At 47.4% G+C, this 20,960-nt stretch overlaps 1 protein-coding gene across 6 annotated transcripts in view; it reads right to left on the reverse strand.

Annotated features, from left to right (window-relative positions):
- Positions 1–20,960, reverse strand: part of PEX5 (peroxisomal biogenesis factor 5) — a 160,911-nt gene that overhangs the window by 95,206 nt on the left and 44,745 nt on the right. For all 6 annotated transcript variants that reach the window (XM_085619874.1, XM_085619871.1, XM_085619875.1 and 3 more), the window contains exons 4-5: positions 3,213–3,345; positions 2,538–2,669 (exon numbers count right to left, since the gene is read on the reverse strand). In XM_085619874.1, coding sequence (XP_085476000.1) covers positions 2,538–2,669; positions 3,213–3,345 — 265 coding nt within the window. The remainder of the gene's footprint in view (positions 1–2,537; positions 2,670–3,212; positions 3,346–20,960) is intronic.

The raw sequence follows: 20,960 nt of genomic DNA on the forward strand, positions 1-20,960 counted from the left end.
GATTAATATTTTATTGTATTGTAGACCTTGCATGTTTTTATTTTTTGCTGTATTGTTGGAGACCGCAGTTGATGGGGATTATTTTGTACATATACACACTGTTAGTTTTGCTTTTTTCTTACTCAGTCAAAAGAAGTGTGAACTGCATAGCTATTTCTAAATGCAGTGATGCCAGGGTTTTGCATACTCAGGCCCCTGGTAGACGCGTCTGCAGTTTCCAAAGTTATGCTGTGCAGACCCTGGGACTGTGAATTGGAACTGCGTGTGGGTAACCCAGAGGGTGTACTACTCTGTCACCAAAGATCGGCATGTGCAGACCATTAGGTTGACTTGTGTGTGTACCTTGATCCTGCACTTGCTACGATTATAGGTTTGTGACTGCTCAGAGGAAGAAACAAAGGTAGTGGGAAAATGCTTGCAGAAGTCTCATCCATTGGCAATTCCACTGGCCCCCTTACAGATCATTCATTTTGAGGACCAACTTCTGTAGTTAAGGTAAATATGGGGCAAGGTCTCAGGCAGCACCAACAGGTCCCCTCTGTAGGCTCTGGGGCGACCGGGTGCAAAGGTGCTTTCGGCGTCGGGTGCCCCATTGCTATCAATGAGAAAAGGTCCTGGGACAAAGAGGCTGCAAGCTGGGACTGGGATGCCAGTCCGGTTGAACCCACAGGGGGGCTCAGTTCTCGAGATGCTTGTGCATGTAGGGACACCGTGGGTTCACTTCTCCTCAGGCTGTGGGGCTCGGGTGCAGTGGTGCTTTCAGGCATCAGGTTTGTGCTGCAGGAGACAGTTGCGGTTGAGGGTGCCTGCATAAAGAGGCTGCAGGCGGCGACTGGGAGTCCTGTTTGGGTTAACCCAAGGTGTGGTTCGACTCTGAAGGGTCTCAGGACTTTGTTAGCACCGCGTGTCGATTCGGGTTCGAAGTCTCAGGTGTAGTGGTGCTTTCCGGTGTCGGGTATTCGCAGTCCGGAGTCCTCGCAGTTCTTCTTGGGTGCCTGCAGGGTGCAAGGAAGTAACTCTGCTTCTCCATGGGAGACACTTGTTGCTCCTTGCTGGTTGGACAGTCCTCCCAAAATTTTGTAGGCAGTACAGCTGCAGGACAAGTCATCTTTGGTGCAATTGTCGGGGACAGCAGGCCGGCCAGCAGGGTTGGTGCCAAGTCAGTTGCTGCTCCTCAGTACTTCCTCTTCGTGGCTCTTCGGTGTCCTTTTTAAGTCATCAGAATGTATTTCCTGGTGCCAGGGGCTCCACTAAATGCTAGATTTAGGGGAGTGAAGGGTGGTAGCCAATGGGCTACTTACCCTGGAGTCACTACACCCCTATAAGACCAATTTCTATTGAAAGTGGGCATAAACCTGTCCCAGAGTTCCTAATTCTGCAATCACTAAGATGAAGATGGCAGAATTTTCGTAAAGGGGGGGTACATCAGGCAGCTCACCTTAGGGGTGTGACTGGCCTGGTAGTGCATATCTAATTTTCCACCTGTCCCGGTGCCAAATCAGTCGAGGGCAGAGGTTTGGCATCTCCCCTGTATGGAGAAGCTGTGTTCACATATTAAAGGCTGCAGGGGCCTTTGAAGCTCCTGCCTTGATATGCTTATTACTTAGCCATCCTGCTTGGAGGAGGTGGCCGCACTTCCCGCCAGAGCAGGCACTGTTTCTGCCCTCAGAGAGTGTAGGCTCTCACCTGCAGGGGGTAAGAAACGTGTCTTTGGTGGCAGGCTAGTCGACACCAGTCAGCCAGCACACTAGAGACTGGTAGGTTTTCAGGGGGCACCTCGAGGGCGACCTCTGGGTGCATGTATTAATAATCTGCCACTGGAATCACTATGGGTTTATTAATACAATGTGTATGATCCCAAACACCATAGATTTCAGTGAAGCCATCAAGTAGCTGGGGAGCTTGATTTTACCTGTGTCCAGCCCAAGTACTTAAAAAATGGCTTCCACTTGTGATATCTAAGAATTGACTTAGACATCACAGGAGCATATTTGCTTATACAGATAATCCCACACATGTATTATAGTGCAACCTGCCTTAGGGCTGTAAGGCCTACTGTAGGGGTCACTTACCTAAACCGCATCCAGTGTCTGCAGGCATGGTACACAGGGATGTGTGCCATGTTGTGTTTTGACTTTTCTTTGCACTAAGACATGCAGCCTGCAATGGCAGTCTGCATAAATTAGGTGAGGGGGTCCCTGAGGGTGGCACAATACATACTGCAGGCCTTAGGGACCTTCTTTAATACTCATGCCCTGGGTACTTGAGGTACCATTTGCTAGGGTCTTACGGGGATGCTAAAGGTATCGCCAATTGGGGGAACAATAGTATTGTTTAGGGCAAGAGATCTTGCACTGGGGACGTGGTTAGCAGGAACTCAGTGCAATTCTGTCAAAATTGCATACAATACCAGGCAAAAAGTGGGGGTGACCATGTCAAAATGGGGGCACTTCCAACAGTACTTATATCCCAATTGGCTTAGTTAGAAACGGGCTGACAAGACACGTTCTCCGTTTAGCAAACCTTGGTGTTCTCACCTGCTGCTTCAGCAATGAACTCCCGAGACCAATCAGTTTCGTTGTAGTCCTGTGAGGCTTCTACGGGACCAGCCACTGAAAGGAACTCCTGTGCCCAATTCTCGGACCGGGCGAGGTCTGCAATCCCAGGAGCTGTGATTGACAGAAAGAGAGGGACAAGGAGGGTTATGACGGGAGCGATGGAGAAGTTACCAGTAACTGACAAGCCAAGACCACCCTCATTATATTCTCTGTTCACAGATCTCTTCTCGTTTATTCCAGAACACCATGTTCTAGAGTAAGCTCTTTGGTAAGATTAAAAGACCAAATCATCTTTGCTCAATCAGGTGACATGTCCACTCCAACCCTCTAGGTAAGGGTCACTCCATTTCTGCTCAACCTGGTCACAGAATAAGTTCAGTCCATCCTTGCCAACCTCCAATTAGGGTCTAATCTCACTTCACCCTATTCACCCTCTTGCTAGGTGGGAAGGGTCGCTCATCACTTTCCACCCTGATCAAAACACAAGCTCACTCTGTCTACGTCCTCAGGGTTGATGTGGCCCAGTCTAACCCTGGTACCAGCTACTCTCTTGTCTACCCTTAAGGCTGAGCTAGCTTAATATTGACTTTCTGATGGCAGCTCAGTTGCCCATTCCCCACCAGCCAAGGCAACCGCATTCTCTGGTTCCCTTACCTCGTTGTGGTGCCTGCCGGAAGCTTGCCTGCTCAATTTCCTGCATCTCTGCCAGCAGATCATCCATCTTGAAAGTCTGTGGAGCTCGACCCAACAGTGGGGCATTCTGGTCTTGCAGAAACTCAGCCACCAGCTTATGATGGAGAGAGGAAAGCGTTCGCAAAAGAACAATTAACCTTTGTCTAAACTAAAATAATTAACATAACTACATTAAGGGCTGGGGATCCAATGACTGCCCCACACTGAACCATCAATAACCCTCAGCCTGGAAAGGACAGATGAACCTTCAACTGCTCTAAATTGAACCACCCAAGGGGATATGAGGCTTAGGAACATAGAGGAAGCGATTCCAGGTCAGAAATAATTTGTGATGGGAAGAGTCCAGGATGGAGAAAGGAGGGGAGAGTGAAAGACGAGACAATGGGCTGGGGAGGAGCAACTCTCTAATATAGGGAAAGAAAGGAGAACAACTCCAATTTAAGGATGGGTTGGAGTTAGACTCTGAGATATGGTTGAGAATGGGGAAAGCATCGGTAAGAATGGGCTATGAAGGAGAAAGACTGCAGCATAAGGAAGGGTTGGATTGGAAAGGAGAAATACTTTAGGATCATGATGGTTTGGGAAGGTGAAAGACTCCAGTACATGGATGGTTGGGAAGAAGTAAAACTCCAGAATAATGTTACGTTTGTAAGGAGAAAGACATTAAAATAAGTTTGAGTCGGCAAGGATATGGATTTCTGGATAAAGCTGAGCTGTGTGGAGAAAGACTGCATGATAAGGATTGGTTGGAAGGCAGAAAGACATTATAATGGAAAGCTGCAAAAACAAAGCCGACCCAGAGCATCCAGGTATTTGGGAGTTTCAGGTAGTAAAATGCATGACTGGTTGCAGCCCCATAGATCGTAGCACAGCTGTAATGTGGGGAACAAGATGTGGGTTAAAAATGAAAGTAACTAAGAATCCTATCGCTTTAGGATTAGGATTTTTGAAATACTTTCTCATCTGTGTCAAAACCAACATTCTATTCTGACCTTTTATAAACGTCTGACTACTGAATTTGAAATGCAACTGCCCGTTTGGTTTTTATGTCAACAATTCCACAGGCAGTTTGTTATTTTTTCATTTTTAAACAGCCATCATGCTGTTTCTTTTTCAAAGATTCTTATAACTTTCATGCAATGGATAAAAACCAGCTACAGGTTTGCAAGGCTGATCTGTGCTCACTGGATATAGTTTGCTTTATAACACGTTTGAAAATGTCCTGGTCTCTTACATGGGGATTTAAAACACTGGTATGGACCCTGCCGTTCACAGGCATATTCCTGTTCCCCAGTTAAAGCGGAGGGCTGTTTATTTCATTTTAAACATCCCTCATAAGAACCGAATTGAGTGTCAAATATTTCAAAAGTAGGCCTACCATCGTCTAAACGCTACACTAAGAATACTTGTGAAGACTATGGAAGCTTTTTCTCCATGGGAAAATCCACAATATCAGACAATAGTCTAATAGAGTAGTGAAAGTGCCAAGATGTTGAGAAGCCTGCACTATGCAAGACCCATGTTTACAATGACATTATAAGCAATCAAGACATGTTATTTATGCAGCAAAGACCTCTAGTTGTAGGCAAAACGTCTGGCGGAAATTCTATTGTTCACTGCTGAGTTAAGATGTGCAGTTGTAGACAACCGCGCACTTATGCCAATCCAGTGGCTGATACCAAAAGGCAAGACTACAAAAGGACCATAATCTGGTTGCCATATTTAAGTTTGGCCTACAGAAGCGACAACCTGTAGTTGACTTTTTAAGATTCTGCGACTGGCTATATCTGCAAAAGTGGCTATCCTTTACTATGTTTAGTCTGTTGAAGTATTAATAGACTGAACTCTGAACACTCGTCATCTGTGCACTATCTTCCCACAGGAATACAAAAAATGATGGTGGCTTATGTTTTGGTAATCAACAGTTGCAAGGCGGTGGATAGGGGCACCAGAAGACTTTCAATTATGCGGCCCATATTGTGGAATGCTTTTCTAGGAAAATATAAAAAATATATTAATACAGTTTTGTAAACAGTCCAAGTTGTCACTCGTTGGAAGCTGGATCTGCATGATTTTTAGATGGAATTAGTCTAAGTTCTTTTAAGAAGAAATGTAAATGCTGTTTGTCCTCATTAGAAAGATCAAATATACATAATTATATTTTTTAACAGTATGAATATACCCAATTAGTAATCCTGATAAGCTTTTCTGTAGGATACAATTAGGTAGGATAGGAAGGTACTTCATTGAACATCATCTTTTTAATCTTAACTGCAACTTTCTGGTCAGTGAAAATACTTCCTTTCTCAACACTTAGCTGCCCTTTTTGAGAGCTTATTTGTGTTATAGTAATGAAAAATAACCCTCAACAAAACCCTGAAGGCTGCTGAAGTGAAATATGAACATTTTGTTCAGTCTCAGGATAACTGCACTGCTAAAACCTTGACTAGTTAACTGCTCCCCCTGACCTGAATCAAAGTCAACTTAAAGACTACGATACAGAAATTTACAGGTGTCGACGGAGTCTGCATACAAGCACTCTTAGGCAAACAGAGAGGACAAAAACAGCTAATCCTGCCATTATTTGAGTGAAGGGGCAGACTATCTGTGGAGGGGGGGGGGGTCTGGAAGCCTAAAATATGTTTTAGCAGCTGTAGAACAACCCTGCACCACCAAAACAGACTCTTACACACCTCATAATAAAATATACACTTGTGCCTGAAGGGGCCCAAGGTCATATGCGTCTTAATAAGATTGCAAATATTTACACATCTGAGCAAATACACCAACACTGACTTTCTCAAGCGACAACGTTCAATCTAGGAGAGAGCATTCAGAATTGAGTTTTGTTACAATTGTTATGGGTAAAAGGCAAAAACCCTGTTTATACACCAACAGTCACTAGCCTCCCATCAGTGTGCTGGAATAAGTAAATATTCTGCTCAGAGGATAATTCTTATCAGAAAGATACATAAAATCTATTATGTTAAAACTCATGAGCCACCGAATCCTTTTCTGATGTGCTGGAGCCCTGCACAAAGAAGCAGAATTCCATCAAAGGGAGAATGCACAAGGTCCCAAGAGAGAGTAAGATCGAAGACCAAAGAGTTGTAGAGCAAATGAGCACAAAGCAAATCAGCAGCTTGTAGGAAAGTGCCTCTTTTGACATGTTCAACCCCCACCTTTTGCCTGATGCATGATGTGATTTCGAATGTCAGTGTAGTGGGTCCCTGCTAAACAGGCTTCCAGCGCCAGATCCCTTTCCTAAAAGTGTATCACGATTGCCACCACTTCAGCACCCCCTGTAAGTACCTAGTAAATGGTAACCCTGATACTATGGCCCTGGGTACTGAAGAGGGTTCACTAGGGCTACAACACAAATGGTGCCACTCTAGGGACCCCTTCTCAAGATCATACACACTGCCATTGCAGGCTGCGTGTTATGGTGCAGAGAAAACTGAAGAGTTGACATGACATGTGCCATGCCCACATACACTGCATGAGGAATAAGTAAGTCAATACTACTGAAGGTCTTACAGCCCTAAGGCATGGTGCACTATATCCCATACGTGGAAAGTCAGCATGAGCAGATATGACCCTACAATAGCTAAGTCCATTCTTGAATACTGTAAGTACTCTAAGTGCACTAGTCTTAGCCAGCCTGCCACCATCAGACAGGTTTCTGACCTCATGGGGCGACAGTCAGCACTCCCAGAGGCCAGGAACAAAGCCTGCTCTAGGCAGAGGTGCTTCACACCTCCTCCAGGCAGGGAGGGCCTACCAGGGAGGGAAGCTTAAAAGGCATTGCCGCCATTAAAATGGAACTCAGGCATCCCCAGATAGTGGAGGATTCCACCCCCCTTTCCTGCTACTCTTTTGGCGGGAGGACAGGCAGGAAAATGTATTCCATTAGGAGGTGTGCCCACATTCAGCCCGCACCACACCTTAAGTGGGGCAGGCGATGTGGACAATACTTTTCCAATTCCTCCATCATGTGATGATAGGAATTCAACCTCTCAGGACTAGGGTAAAGCCTAATCCCATAGAAAGTGGTCACTTAGAGGATGTGGACACCCTAAAGGTAGGTAGCCCTTTAGCTTCTATCTGCCATTCCCCTGTAAAGCCCCTAAAGTTAGTACTTAGGTGGCATCCCAGAACTTGGATTCAACGGACCTATGAAGGGCAACGGACAAAGAAGGGCTGCTGAACTAGGAACTGAAGACCTGCAGCAGAAAATTGGCACCAAACCCTGCCAGCTGCTTCCAGGACTTAACAATCGTGGTGTGCTGTCACGTCCTTCAACTGTGAGGCCTCCAAGAACCCGGGAGCACATCCAGCCTTCTACCAATTGCTGAGAACTTCCCTTGAAGTAGAGGAGCTACTCCCCTGCAGCTTACGAACCTCAAAGCCCGGTTTACCAATATGCTGCACCCCGGCAACTCAGACGCAGCACCGTAGCCAGAAGAGGTACATCAGCTACGGAGGGTCAGAACTATCCCCCCACCAAGTGAGAGGACACCATGACCTACCGGAGCCATTCCAAGCCAATACCTGGGGTACCGAACCCCTTACAGCGAAGACCGAGAAGAGTCCAATCCGGGCTCCAACCACCCAGGACGTCGACACCAGTCGAGGGACTTTGAGACCCCGGAGACCCGCTCCATGAGTGGCCCAGCTGTCACGAAATCATCCCTGCAACCTGCCTGCCCTTACCGCAAGGACCATCTTGATGCACGATGCTTAGCTGGGCCTATCTGCTCTGCAACCAGCCTGGCTAACGACGAACCAGCTGTGCGCCTGTGGTCCAAAAAGCCCTTGCAACCTGCTCCCTCGAGCACAACCACGGACTTACCTTTAAGTCCCTCCGTGCAGCATATTTTCAGGTGGCCCTCTTCTTTGTAGCGTGCTGGCTGCCAACAACCTCAGTACCCTGCTCCCATCCGAATCCAAAACGCTCCCGATCTTCCACTGCTGAAACACTGGATCTGGCCCTGCCACTTACCTATATTCAGAAGGTGAACCTAGAGAACCCACTGTGTGATTTTATATGCTTTTTCCTATTTTCTCCTATTTACTTCTATTGTGTGTAATTGAGCACAACCGTTAATTTATTTTACAAACTTTGAAAACTCTTTTAACTTAAAAAGTAATTGCCTTAGAACAAAGTTCTTAGCCTGAAAAATTATACAAAAATCTATGTTATTTTTACAAATCGGTCTTGAATTTATTCTCGAGTTTGTGTACAACAGATGCTTAGCACTACCCTCTAATGAGCCTAACTGCTTGCCCACACTACCACAAACGGCGTTAGTATTATCTACTTTTGCTTCTGTATACCAGCAAGGGATCCACTAGACTCTCAGCACATTGTACTTTGTTTTAGTGCACTATACAGAGAGCCAGACTTGGTGGATCAGTGGTAAGATAGAAGATTTCGCATTTGCTGATACCACTCTGTCAATAAGTGACCACATGAGTAAATCTAAAACATTTCTTTAGCCGAGTTGTGTTTTTTCAATTGGTTTAATTTTTCAAAATTTCTAAAATTAACTGCTAGGGCCTTAGCCAAGTCCCTGAAACTAAGTGGTTAAAAATTGACAGTCTCTTACTGGAGTTAGGACAAAGTATTTCCGTTTAGGTTTTTTCCTCTCTAAAAAGGTCCCTATATAGTAGAAATAATGAGTGGTACAGAAAACCAGGCTCAGGAGCTCGATCTGCCCTATGGCAGACTAAGGGCTCTCTGTAAAGGTTATGGTATCAAAACTGGCTCTCATACTACCATCGAGAAGTTGAAAAAGCTTTTGGCAGAATTTGAGAGAGATAACCCAGAACTAGAAGCTGCATCATAGGAGGATCAGAACACTGAAGAGAATCCTTCTTAGGAGATCGTAGAATCTCTCCCCTCAGGAGCAGAGGATGAACCCCCAGGGGAGGAACTCGTGCTAGAGAGATTGGCCAGGAGGTTGAACTTAGAAGCTCAACTCCTGGACACAGGAAGACAAAGAAAAGAGATCATTCCCCGGATTGCAGCCGTTTTATAACTAGGGAGACAAAAGATTATTTTGATCCTAAATTCCCCTAAGGAGTTGTCCCTAAATATGCAGAGGGTGATAATATCACCAAGTGGTTTACTGCTTTTGAGAAAGCTCGCATCAGTAGAAAGGTATCCCAAAAGAATGGGAGCGCTCTCTTGTAGGAACTCTTCTCAGGGAAATGCAGGGATAGATTCCTGACATTGAATGAGAAAGATGCGGAGTCTCAGGACCTCAGGAAGGGTACCCTGATTGGGGGCTTTGGACTCACCACTGAAGAATAAAGGATTAAATTGAGGGAGACTTGAAAAACCCAGTCAGTCCTGGGTTAAATTTGTAGACTTTTCAGTGAAAACACTAGGCGGTTGGTTAACAGGTAACAATGCGCATGATTATGAAGGGCTCAACAATTTAATTGTGAAAGAGCATCTGTTGAGGAATTGCTACAATGAGAAGTTACATCAGCATTGGTAGACCTAGGTCCACCTTCTCCTCAAGGGTTGGGGAAGAAGGCAGACCACTGGGTCAAAACAAGGGTAACCAAGACTACCACTGGTGGGAGTGACCAAACAAAAGAGGCCAAACCCCCCCCCCCCGCCCCCAAGGAAAAGTTGGTGACCAATAACAGAAAAACACAAATGAGTCTTCTAAAGGTCCCCAAAAACCTGTTCAGGACGAAGGGCCCAGAAACTCTTCACAGCCCAGGTGTGGGTGTCAGGGTAAAAACTGAGATCCCAAAAAGGCTTTGTGTCATGACTGTCAGGCACTTGGACACCAAACTGGAGACCCTAGCTGTAAAAACAAAAAATAATGCCTCTAGTACACCTGCAGTAAATGCATTGATACGTCTACAGATAGGATCACAGGTGGGCCCGACTATGTCAGAGAGCCTGCTGAGGCAAGTCTAGTCACAGAGGGTGGAGTGGATATAGCAACCCTGGCTGTCTGGCTCCAGTAACCTGCAAAAATACAGACAACAACCACATGTAAGTGGGGTTAAAGTTGAAGCTCTGCAAGATACTGGTGCCAGTGTCACAATGGAGACTGAGCAACTGGTATCCTCAGACCAGTACTTGCTAGGAGAGATTTATACAGTCCTGAATGCTGAAAATCAGGCTAAGGTACATCGAATGGCGTTGGTGTCCTTAAGAGCGGGGAGGGATTAATGGCCACAAAAGGGTGGTGGTATCTTCTACAATTCCTGTAGAGTGTCAGATAGGCAATGATTTGGAGACCTCAGAATGGGCTGATATCGAAAAGAAAACCCATGCAGCAATGCTGGGAATACCCAAGTGGGATTGTGTAAAAACAATAGCACAGAGAAGAACCCAGGGTGAAAAAGAAGTGTTAAAGCCTGAATATTTGGCCCAACCTTCCAAGAGAAAAGGCAAGAAGTCTTTGAAACCAACTTCTGATCAGACCCCAGATCAAGTCCCCTCCCCTCACCTCAGGGAGAAGACTTGTCAGTCCCAGAAGGAACTGAGCCCGAGGAGCTTGGACCTTACACACCTGTGCTTTTTGGCTCAGGGTGACCCTCTAGGGAAGACCTGTGCCACTCTTGAAAACCTGAGGCAGAAAGCTGCTGGTCAGGAAAAGGGAAGTGTCAGTGGTACCCACAGAACCTATTGGGATGAGGGATTTCTATACACTGAGGTCAGAGACCCAAACCTGGTGCCACTAGGAGAGAGTGTTAGTGTCTCAGAAGTCTAGCTGGGCATCTTGGCCAGGTCAAAACTTGGAGTAGGTTGGTGAACCACTTCTACTGGCCAGGAATGTCCAAGAAGGTGAAGGAGTTTTGCAACTCCTATGCCATCTGTCAAGCCAGTGGCAAGACAGGTAGCAACAGTAAGGGCCCCCTTAATTCCACTTCCAGTGGTTGGGGTACCCTTAGAGAGGGTTGGGATTGACATGGTTGGTCCCGTTGACCTTAAACTGGATCAGGAAACTGATTTATTCTGGTGGTAGTGGATCATGCCACCAGGTATCCTGAGGCAATTCCCCAAAGGAGCATCACTGCCCCTGCAGTGGCTAAGACTCTCCATGGTATTTTTACCAGGGTTGGCTTTCCAAAGGAGGTAGTATCAGATAGAGGTACAAACATTATGTCTGCATACTTTCAACACATGTGGGATGAGTGTGGAGTGATCTATAGGTTCACTACCACCCGCAGACAAATGGGCTTACAGGAAGGTTTAATAAGACCTGAAAGGTATGATTGGTTGACTCCATGAAAACCTCAGGAGATTGGATGTCTTACTACCATGCATGCTATTTGCTTACAGAGAGATGTCACAGAAGGGAGTACGATTTTCCCCCTTTGAGGATCTGTTTGGCTACCCTGTAAGGGGGGCACTGTCTTGTAAGGAGGAATAGGATAGCTGAGTAAATGAAAAAAGCAAACAAAAACCTTGAGACCAGCCAAGCCAAGAGCTCCAGAAGCTCTGGTCTGACCAAAATGCTGCCATGGTTGAGTTCCAACCAGAGCAGAAGGTATGGGTTTTGGAGCTTGTGGTTCCTGGGGCATGGAGGACAAATGGACTAGGACCTACCCTATCTCTGAGAGAAAAGGGGAGGTCACCTATTTGGTGCAGCTTGGCACATGCAGGAACCCCAAGAGGGTCATCCATTTAAACTGCCTGAAACCCTTTAATGACAGAGCTGAGCTAACCATGCTCATGGTCTCAGATGAGAGTCAGGAAGCAGAAAGCAAACCTCTCCCTGAACTCCTCTTGGAAAACCCTAGAGATGGGTCAGTTGAAGGCGTGGTTGTCAGACACCCTCACTGCCCAACAGCAGATTGATTGCACGCAAGTCATTAATCAGTTTGCTGAGCTCTTCTCCCTGACCCCTTGTCAGTCTAATTGGGCACACACGATGTGGGCACTAGAGACAGCCTACCTGTCAAAAATCTAATTTACAGGCAATCTGACCATGTCAAGGAGAGCATCAAGGATGAAGTTAGCAAAATGCTGGGATTGGGTGTCATCAAGCCCTCAGAGCCCCTGGGCCAGCCCAGTTACTTTAATCCCCAAACCACATCCCCAGGGTGGAAAGTAAGAAATGAGGCAATACCATCACAAAAACTGATACACATTCAATTCCTGATGATTTGATTGACAGGTTAGGGGCAGCCAAGTATCTGAGGACTTTGGATCTCACATCAGGGTACTGGCAGATAGGTCTGACCCATGGAGCCAAAGAGAAACCAGCATTCTCCACTCCAGATGGGCATTGTCAGTTCACTGTGATGCCCTTTGGATTACAGAATGCACCTGCCACATTCCAAGGGCTGGTAAACAAAGCCCTTGCTGGGCTGGGATACTTAGTGCAGGTTAGATAGATGATATTGCCATCTTTAGCTCCACCTGGCAAGATCATCCGATCCAACTTGGGAACTTCCTAAAAGCTCTGCAGAGTGCAGGCCTCATTATGAAGGAAAGCAAGTTGTATACTTGGGCCACCTTGTGTGCGGAGGCCAAGTTCAACCCCTACAAGCCCAAACATCCAGACGATTCTGGATTGGGTAGCTTCAACCTCCTAGACTTAAGTCAGAGTATTCCTCGGCTTGACTGGGTACTACAGGAGGTTTGTGCAGGCAAACGGGTCAATAAGTTGTCGAAAGGCTTTTGACACCCTGAAAGAAGCAATGTGCTCAGCACCCACTCGAAAAGCTCCAGATTATACCAAGCAGTTCATAGTGCGGACAGATGCCTCTAAACATGGGATAGGAGTGGTCCTGTCCCAGACCAATGATTATGGCCATGACCAACCTGTTGCATTCATAAGCAGGAGGCTTCTCCCCAGAGAGCAGCAGTGGGGTGCCATTGAGAGGGAAGCCTTTGCTGTGGTTTGGCCCCTGAAGAAGCGGAGACTATACCCTTTTGGTTCACATTTCCTTGTCCAGACTGACCACAGACCTCTCAGATGGCTAATGGAAATGAAAGGTGAAAACCCCAATCTGGTATTGTGGTCCAAATCTCTACGGGGAATAGATTTCACAGTTAAACACATATCTGGGGATGACCATGCCAATTCAGATAGCATTTCCAGGTTCTTCCACTTAGAAGATGAAGGCTCCCTAGGGAAATGTTAGTTTCATCCTCTTTCGTTTTTTTTTTGGGGGGGGGGTTGGAGGGGTAATGTAGGAAAGTTCCACTTTTGACATGGTCAACCCCCACTTTTTGCACCTCCGGTAAGTTTCTAGTGAATGGTAGCCCGGGTACCTAGGGCCTGGGTACTGAACATGGTCCACAAGGGCAGCAACTCAAATTGTGCCACACTAGGGTGGCGAAGTGAGCAAAAGAACGATGATGAATTCAACCCAGATCTGTGACTGGGGGTGAGTATCTGAAAAAGTTTTGGTGCTCCGTCCATCATCTCCTTGTGTTTGCTTTGTTTGCCCTAAGTGGCAGGTTATGCCCAGATGTGGGTCCCTCGCTTGTTTTGCCACTGGATTCAAGCTAGTCTGGCTGATGAGGGCTGTTATCCCGAAACCAGTCCCAGGATGCTTGTTTCTTGTTCAGGGAAGACCTTGCTTGGCAGTTTGGGCTGGACTGTTTTATGAGGCACAGGGCCAAGACTGATTTGCATATAGCTGGGTCTGAAGTGGGGTAGCAAAGAGAGCTAAAGAATGATGATGGATTCAACCCAGATCTGTGACTGGGGGTGAGTGTCTGAAAGGTTTCAGCACTCGGGCCATCTCCTTGTGTTTGCTTTGGACAGATACTCAAGCCCAGGAGTTCCGGATCTCACATTCTCCTAGCCAAATTTGGAGCTACAAAGATGACTTGCGCACGGTGGTTCCTGATCATCTTCAGAACTTGGGATAGAAGAGGTAGCAGCTGGAAGTCATACAGGAGTCACATGTTTCATTCTAGACGGACTATATGTTTGAAAGAGAGCCTTTTTGGGAACTCCAACATGCAAAAGTGATGACACCGGACGTTACTGGTGGTCGCAAAGAGATCAAGCTAGGATTATCCCCCTTGCCGGAAAATGTCATGCGCCACCTTTGGGTGTAGCTGTCTTTTGTGGTTGCCGGCTGAGTTTGTCCGCGGAGGCATTAAAAGATCCCACCAGGTCAGGGATGACCAGGAAGATGGCCAGAACACCCAGCCAGGCCCAGAGGAGCAGAGCTAATGAGCACAGCACTCAAGACCCTATCCCGCCCTGCTTGCTGCAATACCACATGGCAATGATGTTGGTGAGAACCTGTAGCAGCTTCCATTTGGCAGTGGGCAAATTGTCCGCAACTCCAGCAAACTGATGTGAACTCTGGTATCTGCCGGAAACCAAAGTCCTTTGATCTCTACTTCTCCCAGAGGACAGCCTGAACCGACTAGTGACACATCGTCGCCACCATGAACTGTGGGTGGGGCAGTCGAACAGCCACCACAGCAGATCATTTGTAGTCTCATCCGAAACTTAGATGGAATCTGACAGGCTCCCCTGGGGATGGGCCTACTGAGACCTGTATCCCACTGCAAAGCTCGCAAATGTCATCTAGCATGGTCAGCGAGCAGACTCAAAGGTGTCGGTGGACCAAGAAGCCTCAGAGCCATCCTTACTGAGACCCAGGACAGAGACTCAAACGATGTCTTGGAGTTGGTGGTCCAGAGAAAAGGCCCAAAAGCACACTATATCCAGAAAGGCTTGTATGAAAAGAAGCTTCTATTAAGGAGTCAGGTGCCACTTTGGCAGGTTGGTTGAGAACCCCAGAGATGTAGTGGGGTTCGCCATTTTCTGGAGGTGGCCCACGACTGACTGTGGCGAGTCCACCTTCAGCAGCCAGTCGTCAAGTTAGGGAAAGACTGATACCTCAGACCACCAGAGATGGGCAGCAGCCACAGCTATCACCTTTGAAAACACCTGAGCGTAACTGCGGAGGTTGAACGGGAGCAAAGCAAACTGAAAATTATCATGGCCCACGTTGAACCACAGATAGTAACTGTGGGCCTGGAGGACAGGCATACGAAAACAGGCGTCCAGCAGTTCCATCACCACCATTCAGTCTCTTGGATCCATCACAATTAGAACTTGGGGTAGCGTGAGTGTTATATCCTACTTAATTGATTATCATTTTAGTCCAGCCCTGCTGCCACTAGCTGCTCAGCCAGAGCGTGAGATGGTCATAGAATGTTGGTGTGCCTGTGATGCATGGAATGCCTGGGTGTCTGAGTGGATGAGTGTTGGCAGTTGAAGATGGGCTGAGCAGCTAGGGAGGCTGCTCCTGGTGGGGCTGGTACCACACTAGGCTGGCTGGAGTAGAGACAGATGTAATCAGAACTGGAGACTGAATAAAGATGGCTTAAGAATACCTCCTGGCTCCAGGTGTCTTTCTACAGAGATTACAACATTTATTTTGGCGACGAGCGGACTTGGACCCTAGAGACTCTTGGAACAGCACAGAAACAAAGGAACTACAAAGAAACTTAAGGAGAAACCAAGAGATCCTACAAGCTACTACATCTGTAAAGAATGAATTCCCAGGAAAGCCAGCGCCAGCCCCACCAGTGTCCTCTCCAATGGACAGCCCACAGAGAAGTGTCATCAATAAAGACACTACAGCCTGGGAATACTACTTACATCTAAAGGACTACAGTGAGTTGGAGAAGTAGCTAAGCTACAGCTGCATCAGGTGTTCCAGCCACAATGTTTGCCACAAAAGGATTACAGTGAGTTGGAGGAGTTGTCAAACTACAACTGAATATGGTGTTCCAGCCACAGAAAGAATAAAAAGTCAATTTAAAAGATGTAAAAACGGAAAGTGTGCAGTGGCTGTACACATGGTGTACATCTTGTTCAAAAGGGTCCTTAATTGACAGTTGCAGCGATTTGGAAGGCCTCCAAAACCAAAACCACAGTGACAGTTGCAGCGATTTAAGGGGCTTCCAAAACCACAGTGTCTCACTTCGTCTTACTTGGACCACAGTGACATTAAGGAAAATGGCATATATGGTGGTACACTGTTGGAGAATCATAAGATTTGGGCATTGAGGACTGGTGGTATGCTCAATTCTGGTCACACAAGCAAGGGCAGTGTCAATGATTTGCGTCCAATTGTAGCACAGAGGGGCAATGTGTTATTCCTGACATGGATTTTAAACCAACCAAAGTGCTACGATGCAACAGTCTGTTGAAAGGAAAAATGGTCTTGCCCCGGTTACTCCAGAGGCAAGGTGCTTGATCGGTGTCTTGGGCACGAGTTCGCAGGTGCGGTATTGCCAGCGTGTTGAAGTTGCAGCACAGTTGTGGGAGAACATGGAGTGTGCACACTGGTTTGCGGGTGACACACAACGTTTCGCTGCATTTGGCATCGTCAGTGCCGTGTTGGTGTACCTTGTCTTTCTACAGTTTTTACTGGTCTTATTCAAGTAGATGTGCGGCGAGATACAAAGGGAACTGCCCAATGGCACACTTTTCAGCGTTTTTGTGAGGTGAGCTTTTTATTTAAAGTATGTGTCTGGCAGCGCTTTACAGTTAATTTAACTGCTCACTTGATATTCAAACTGGGCGCGTGTCACAGATAGCGCGCGCAAACTTACCTGATGTTTCCTCGTGGGATCCTGTATGACGCACTCATCTTCGTGGGACCTTCTATGACAGTCAAGCTTCACACAAGACGTTTTTGGAGCATCTACGTGCCGGGAGCCACCCGGCGCACCGTGAAAAAATGTGCCGCCATCTTAGGGTTGGTGGTGGCACATAGCATATAGTCATAGTACGTTCTGTGCTGCTCTATGGGTTTCTAGCCAACCACAGTGTTTCTGCTGATTGCAATAAAGTTTTCTTGTTTGTGAAAGTCAACGTGAGGGCCGGGGACAACGCGGTGTCATATGACTGTGTCTTCATTTGGTTTTGTCATTAATTGAGAATCTCCGTTCAGTGGACGTCGGAGGTATGGTACATGGGTAATTTGTCCCCACAGTAGTGTGCAAGCCTGCTACATGTCGCAACCGCGATCCCTGTTATGAGTTGTTTTTTTTGTATTCCGGCTACAAGTAATTTTTCTTCCTTCTGTGTACATCATGCCGGATAGTTTCAGTTTTTGGGTGGGACTGAGTTACATGTCTGCATTCTCCCACTGTTGACACCTAACACTTAATGGATATGGTGTTGTTCCCAGCAAGTTTGTGTTTTGTTTTGCTCTCATTATGGGTAGCGGGAGCAGATCTGAAATGGCCCACCGGTGTGGGGCACATTCACCAGTGCTCTACAGTTAATGCAATTGCATTAGTTTATGCGTTTTAAAGTTTTTAATGTTGTGATGCCACAGGTGTATAGTTTGAGGATGGGTCTTCATTTTACAGTGATTGTTTTCCTGTGGGTGGTCATCACATTGTTCCCATACACGAGGGAAGGTTTTGGGTAATTGCCCTGTGTTTAGTTTTGTGTGTTACTCCCATATGGGGGTATGTAACCTCTATATGGGGTTTGGAGTACCTAGGTTAACCCTCACACTGGGTTGGGTTATGGTTTAGTCCATAAATAGTTTGTACCTAGGTTAACCCTTACATTGGGTTGGGTTATGGTTTAGTCCATAAACAGTTGTGCACAGTACTAATTGTACTTCCCTTCATGGGTGTTTTATGGGTGACGATCCATGTACAAGTTTGATTCCCTTTCTCTTGGGATTGTAGTTGTAGGGTATGCTATCTTTAGAGCTACTTTTAGTTATACATTGGGGCTTTGGTTGTGTGGGGTCTTTTACCCTTTGCGTTGTAGTGCATTACGTCATAGTGTTTAATGCAAAATGCTTCAAATGTATTTCTGGTAATGTTATTGTTGCTTCAAAATGTTTTATTCTTTTAGGGAGGGATGGGAGATATTGCTTATCAAATGTATTTATCTTATCCGTTCTTTCTGTGTATAATGGTTCTTTGTACTGCGATGTTTTAATTTTTTGTTTGCATCTGTGGGACTTGTACCGTTATTCATTTTTCTTGTGGATAGTTCTTCCTTGATGTTTTATTACTTGCATGTTTTGTTTTCGTTGAAGAAAAAGGGATAATGTTATATCCTACTTAATTGATTATCATTTTAGTCCAGCCCTGCTGCCACTAGCTGCTCAGCCAGAGCGTGAGATGGTCATAGAATGTTGGTGTGCCTGTGATGCATGGAATGCCTGGGTGTCTGAGTGGATGAGTGTTGGCAGTTGAAGATGGGCTGAGCAGCTAGGGAGGCTGCTCCTGGTGGGGCTGGTACCACACTAGGCTGGCTGGAGTAGAGACAGATGTAATCAGAACTGGAGACTGAATAAAGATGGCTTAAGAATACCTCCTGGCTCCAGGTGTCTTTCTACAGAGATCACAACAGTGAGCATCTTCAATTTGTCCTTTCAGAGGAAGGCATTAAGAGGGTAAAGATCCAAAATAGGATTCTCTGTCTGCAGGCGTAGTCGGAAAGGCTTTAGGGTTCACTTGGCTGGTGGACGCCTGTACCACAATATTTTCAGGGATTAGATAATGGTTTCGAAAAATCAGGGTCAACTGGACTGGACTATGGCGCTTCTGTGTCTTGGCGATTGATGATGGGCCAAAACACAGTTTAGCCTAAGTGTCCAACAACATGTCAGTGAGAGCCTCATTGATGGCCAGAAGGGGTTTGGTCAGCACTTGGTCAGGCTAAATGACTTTAGTGAGAGCATTAGTTTTTACCTACATAGTGCGAGGTGAAGGTCAGCGCTTCTGATGACTGTGGCAAAGGATGTACTCCTTGAGTGCCGGTCCAGTGGGTTCAGGAGGAACCAACCCAGTATCGGTGAGGTATCGAGTCCACTGGCATTTTACAGATTCACATATCAGTTTTCCGAATAATAGTGTAGAGTAAACTTACCCTCATCACCGGCAGAATCGTCTCCATATGTCTGGCGCCGGTCGTAGTCAGAGTCACAAAGTTGGTGCAGTGTGTGTGCGTCGATGGTATTGTGCCAGAGTCAGAACGGTCACATACTGGCTACTCATCGTGCGGTCTCGTTGAGTCAAATTCATCTCAAGAGTTGAACCCCACAATAGGTTGTGGATATTTCTCCGGCACTAGTGCGTCAGTGCTAGTGTCGACATCCAAGGGACCACTGCAGATTTTGGAACTGTAACTAAAGTTGGCAAAGAAGCCGGTATGGAACCTGTAGCTGTTAAAGCAGCACAGATGGTGCCAAGGTGCTGGTCTGCACTCTCAAACTTGAACACTAGCAGGACCTGCATGGATTCTTACTGTGTTTTGCCACATGGAGTTTGTCTCATTATCTCGGTTGCCCAGATGGACTTGCAGGGTGGCACCCTCCTCCCAGAATTGGAAAGGAGTGGGCATGTTGAGAAAAAGCTGGGCAGCTGCCCGAAAGGACTGTTCCATTCCACTCCATCCACTCCGGATCCCCAACCGACCCCTGCCCTCACCACATCTTCAACAAGGCCGACGCTGTCATCGCACCCCACCTGCGGGACATCATCAACACCTCCCTCGACACCGCCACCTTCCCTGAGAGCTGGAAGCACGCCGAACTCAGCGCTCTACTAAAGAAACCAACGGCGGACCCCACCGAACTCAAGAACTACCGCCCCATCTCGCTCCTCCCGTTTCCAGCCAAAGTCATCGAGAACACCATCAACAAGCAACTGGCAGCCTTCCTCGAGACGACTGGTTCCCTCGACCCTTCCCAGTCAGGCTTCCGGGCCAACCACAGCACCGAGACCGCCCTCATAGCCGCCACCGACGACATCCGAACCCTGCTAGACAACGGAGAAACAGCGGCCCTCATCGTCCTGGACCTCTCCGCGGCCTTCGACACTGTCTGCCACCGCACCCTAGTGCAGCGCCTCAGCAACGTCGGGATCGAGGAGAAGGCACTGGAATGGATCATCTCCTTCCTCACCGGAAGGACACAGAGAGTCCGCCTGCCCCCGTTCAGATCAGAAGCCACAGAAGTCATCTGCGGCATCCCTCAGGGCTCCTTGCTCAGCCCCACCCTCTTCAATGTCTACATGAGCCCCCTTGCGGCCATCGCACGCCAACACAACCTGAACATCATCTCCTACGCCGATGACACCCAGCTGATCCTCTCCCTGACCAACGACCCCGCCACCGCCAGAGCCAACCTGCACGAAGGGATGAAAAACGTGGCAGAGTGGATGACGACCAGCCGCCTGAAACTGAACACAGACAAGACGGAAGTCCTCATCCTGGGCTCCTCACCCTCCGCCTGGGACGACTCCTGGTGGCCCCCCGCCCTGGGCAACGCACCCAAACCGACAGACCACGCACGCAACCTGGGCTTCATCCTGGACTCCTCCCTCTCCATGACCAGACAAGTCAACGCCGTCTCCTCGTCCTGTTTCAACATCCTGCGCATGCTACGTAAGATCTTCCGGTGGATCCCCACCGAGACCAGGAAAACGGTCACCCAGGCCCTCGTCACCAGTCGACTGGACTACGGCAACGCCCTCTACGCCGGTACCACCGCCAAGCTCCAGAAGAGACTCCAGCGGATCCAGAACGCCTCGGCGAGACTCATCCTCGACGTCCCCAGACGAACTCACATCTCCAGACACCCGAGAGACCTGCACTGGCTCCCGATCAACAAAAGAATCACCTTCCGGCTCCTCACCCACGCACACAAAGCCCTACACAACCAAGGCCCGACCTACCTCAACAGCCGCCTCAACTTCTACGCTCCCAAACG

The sequence above is a fragment of the Triturus cristatus genome, chromosome 7 (genome assembly GCF_964204655.1).
Source record: "Triturus cristatus chromosome 7, aTriCri1.1, whole genome shotgun sequence".
Classification (NCBI taxonomy): domain Eukaryota; kingdom Metazoa; phylum Chordata; class Amphibia; order Caudata; family Salamandridae; genus Triturus; species Triturus cristatus.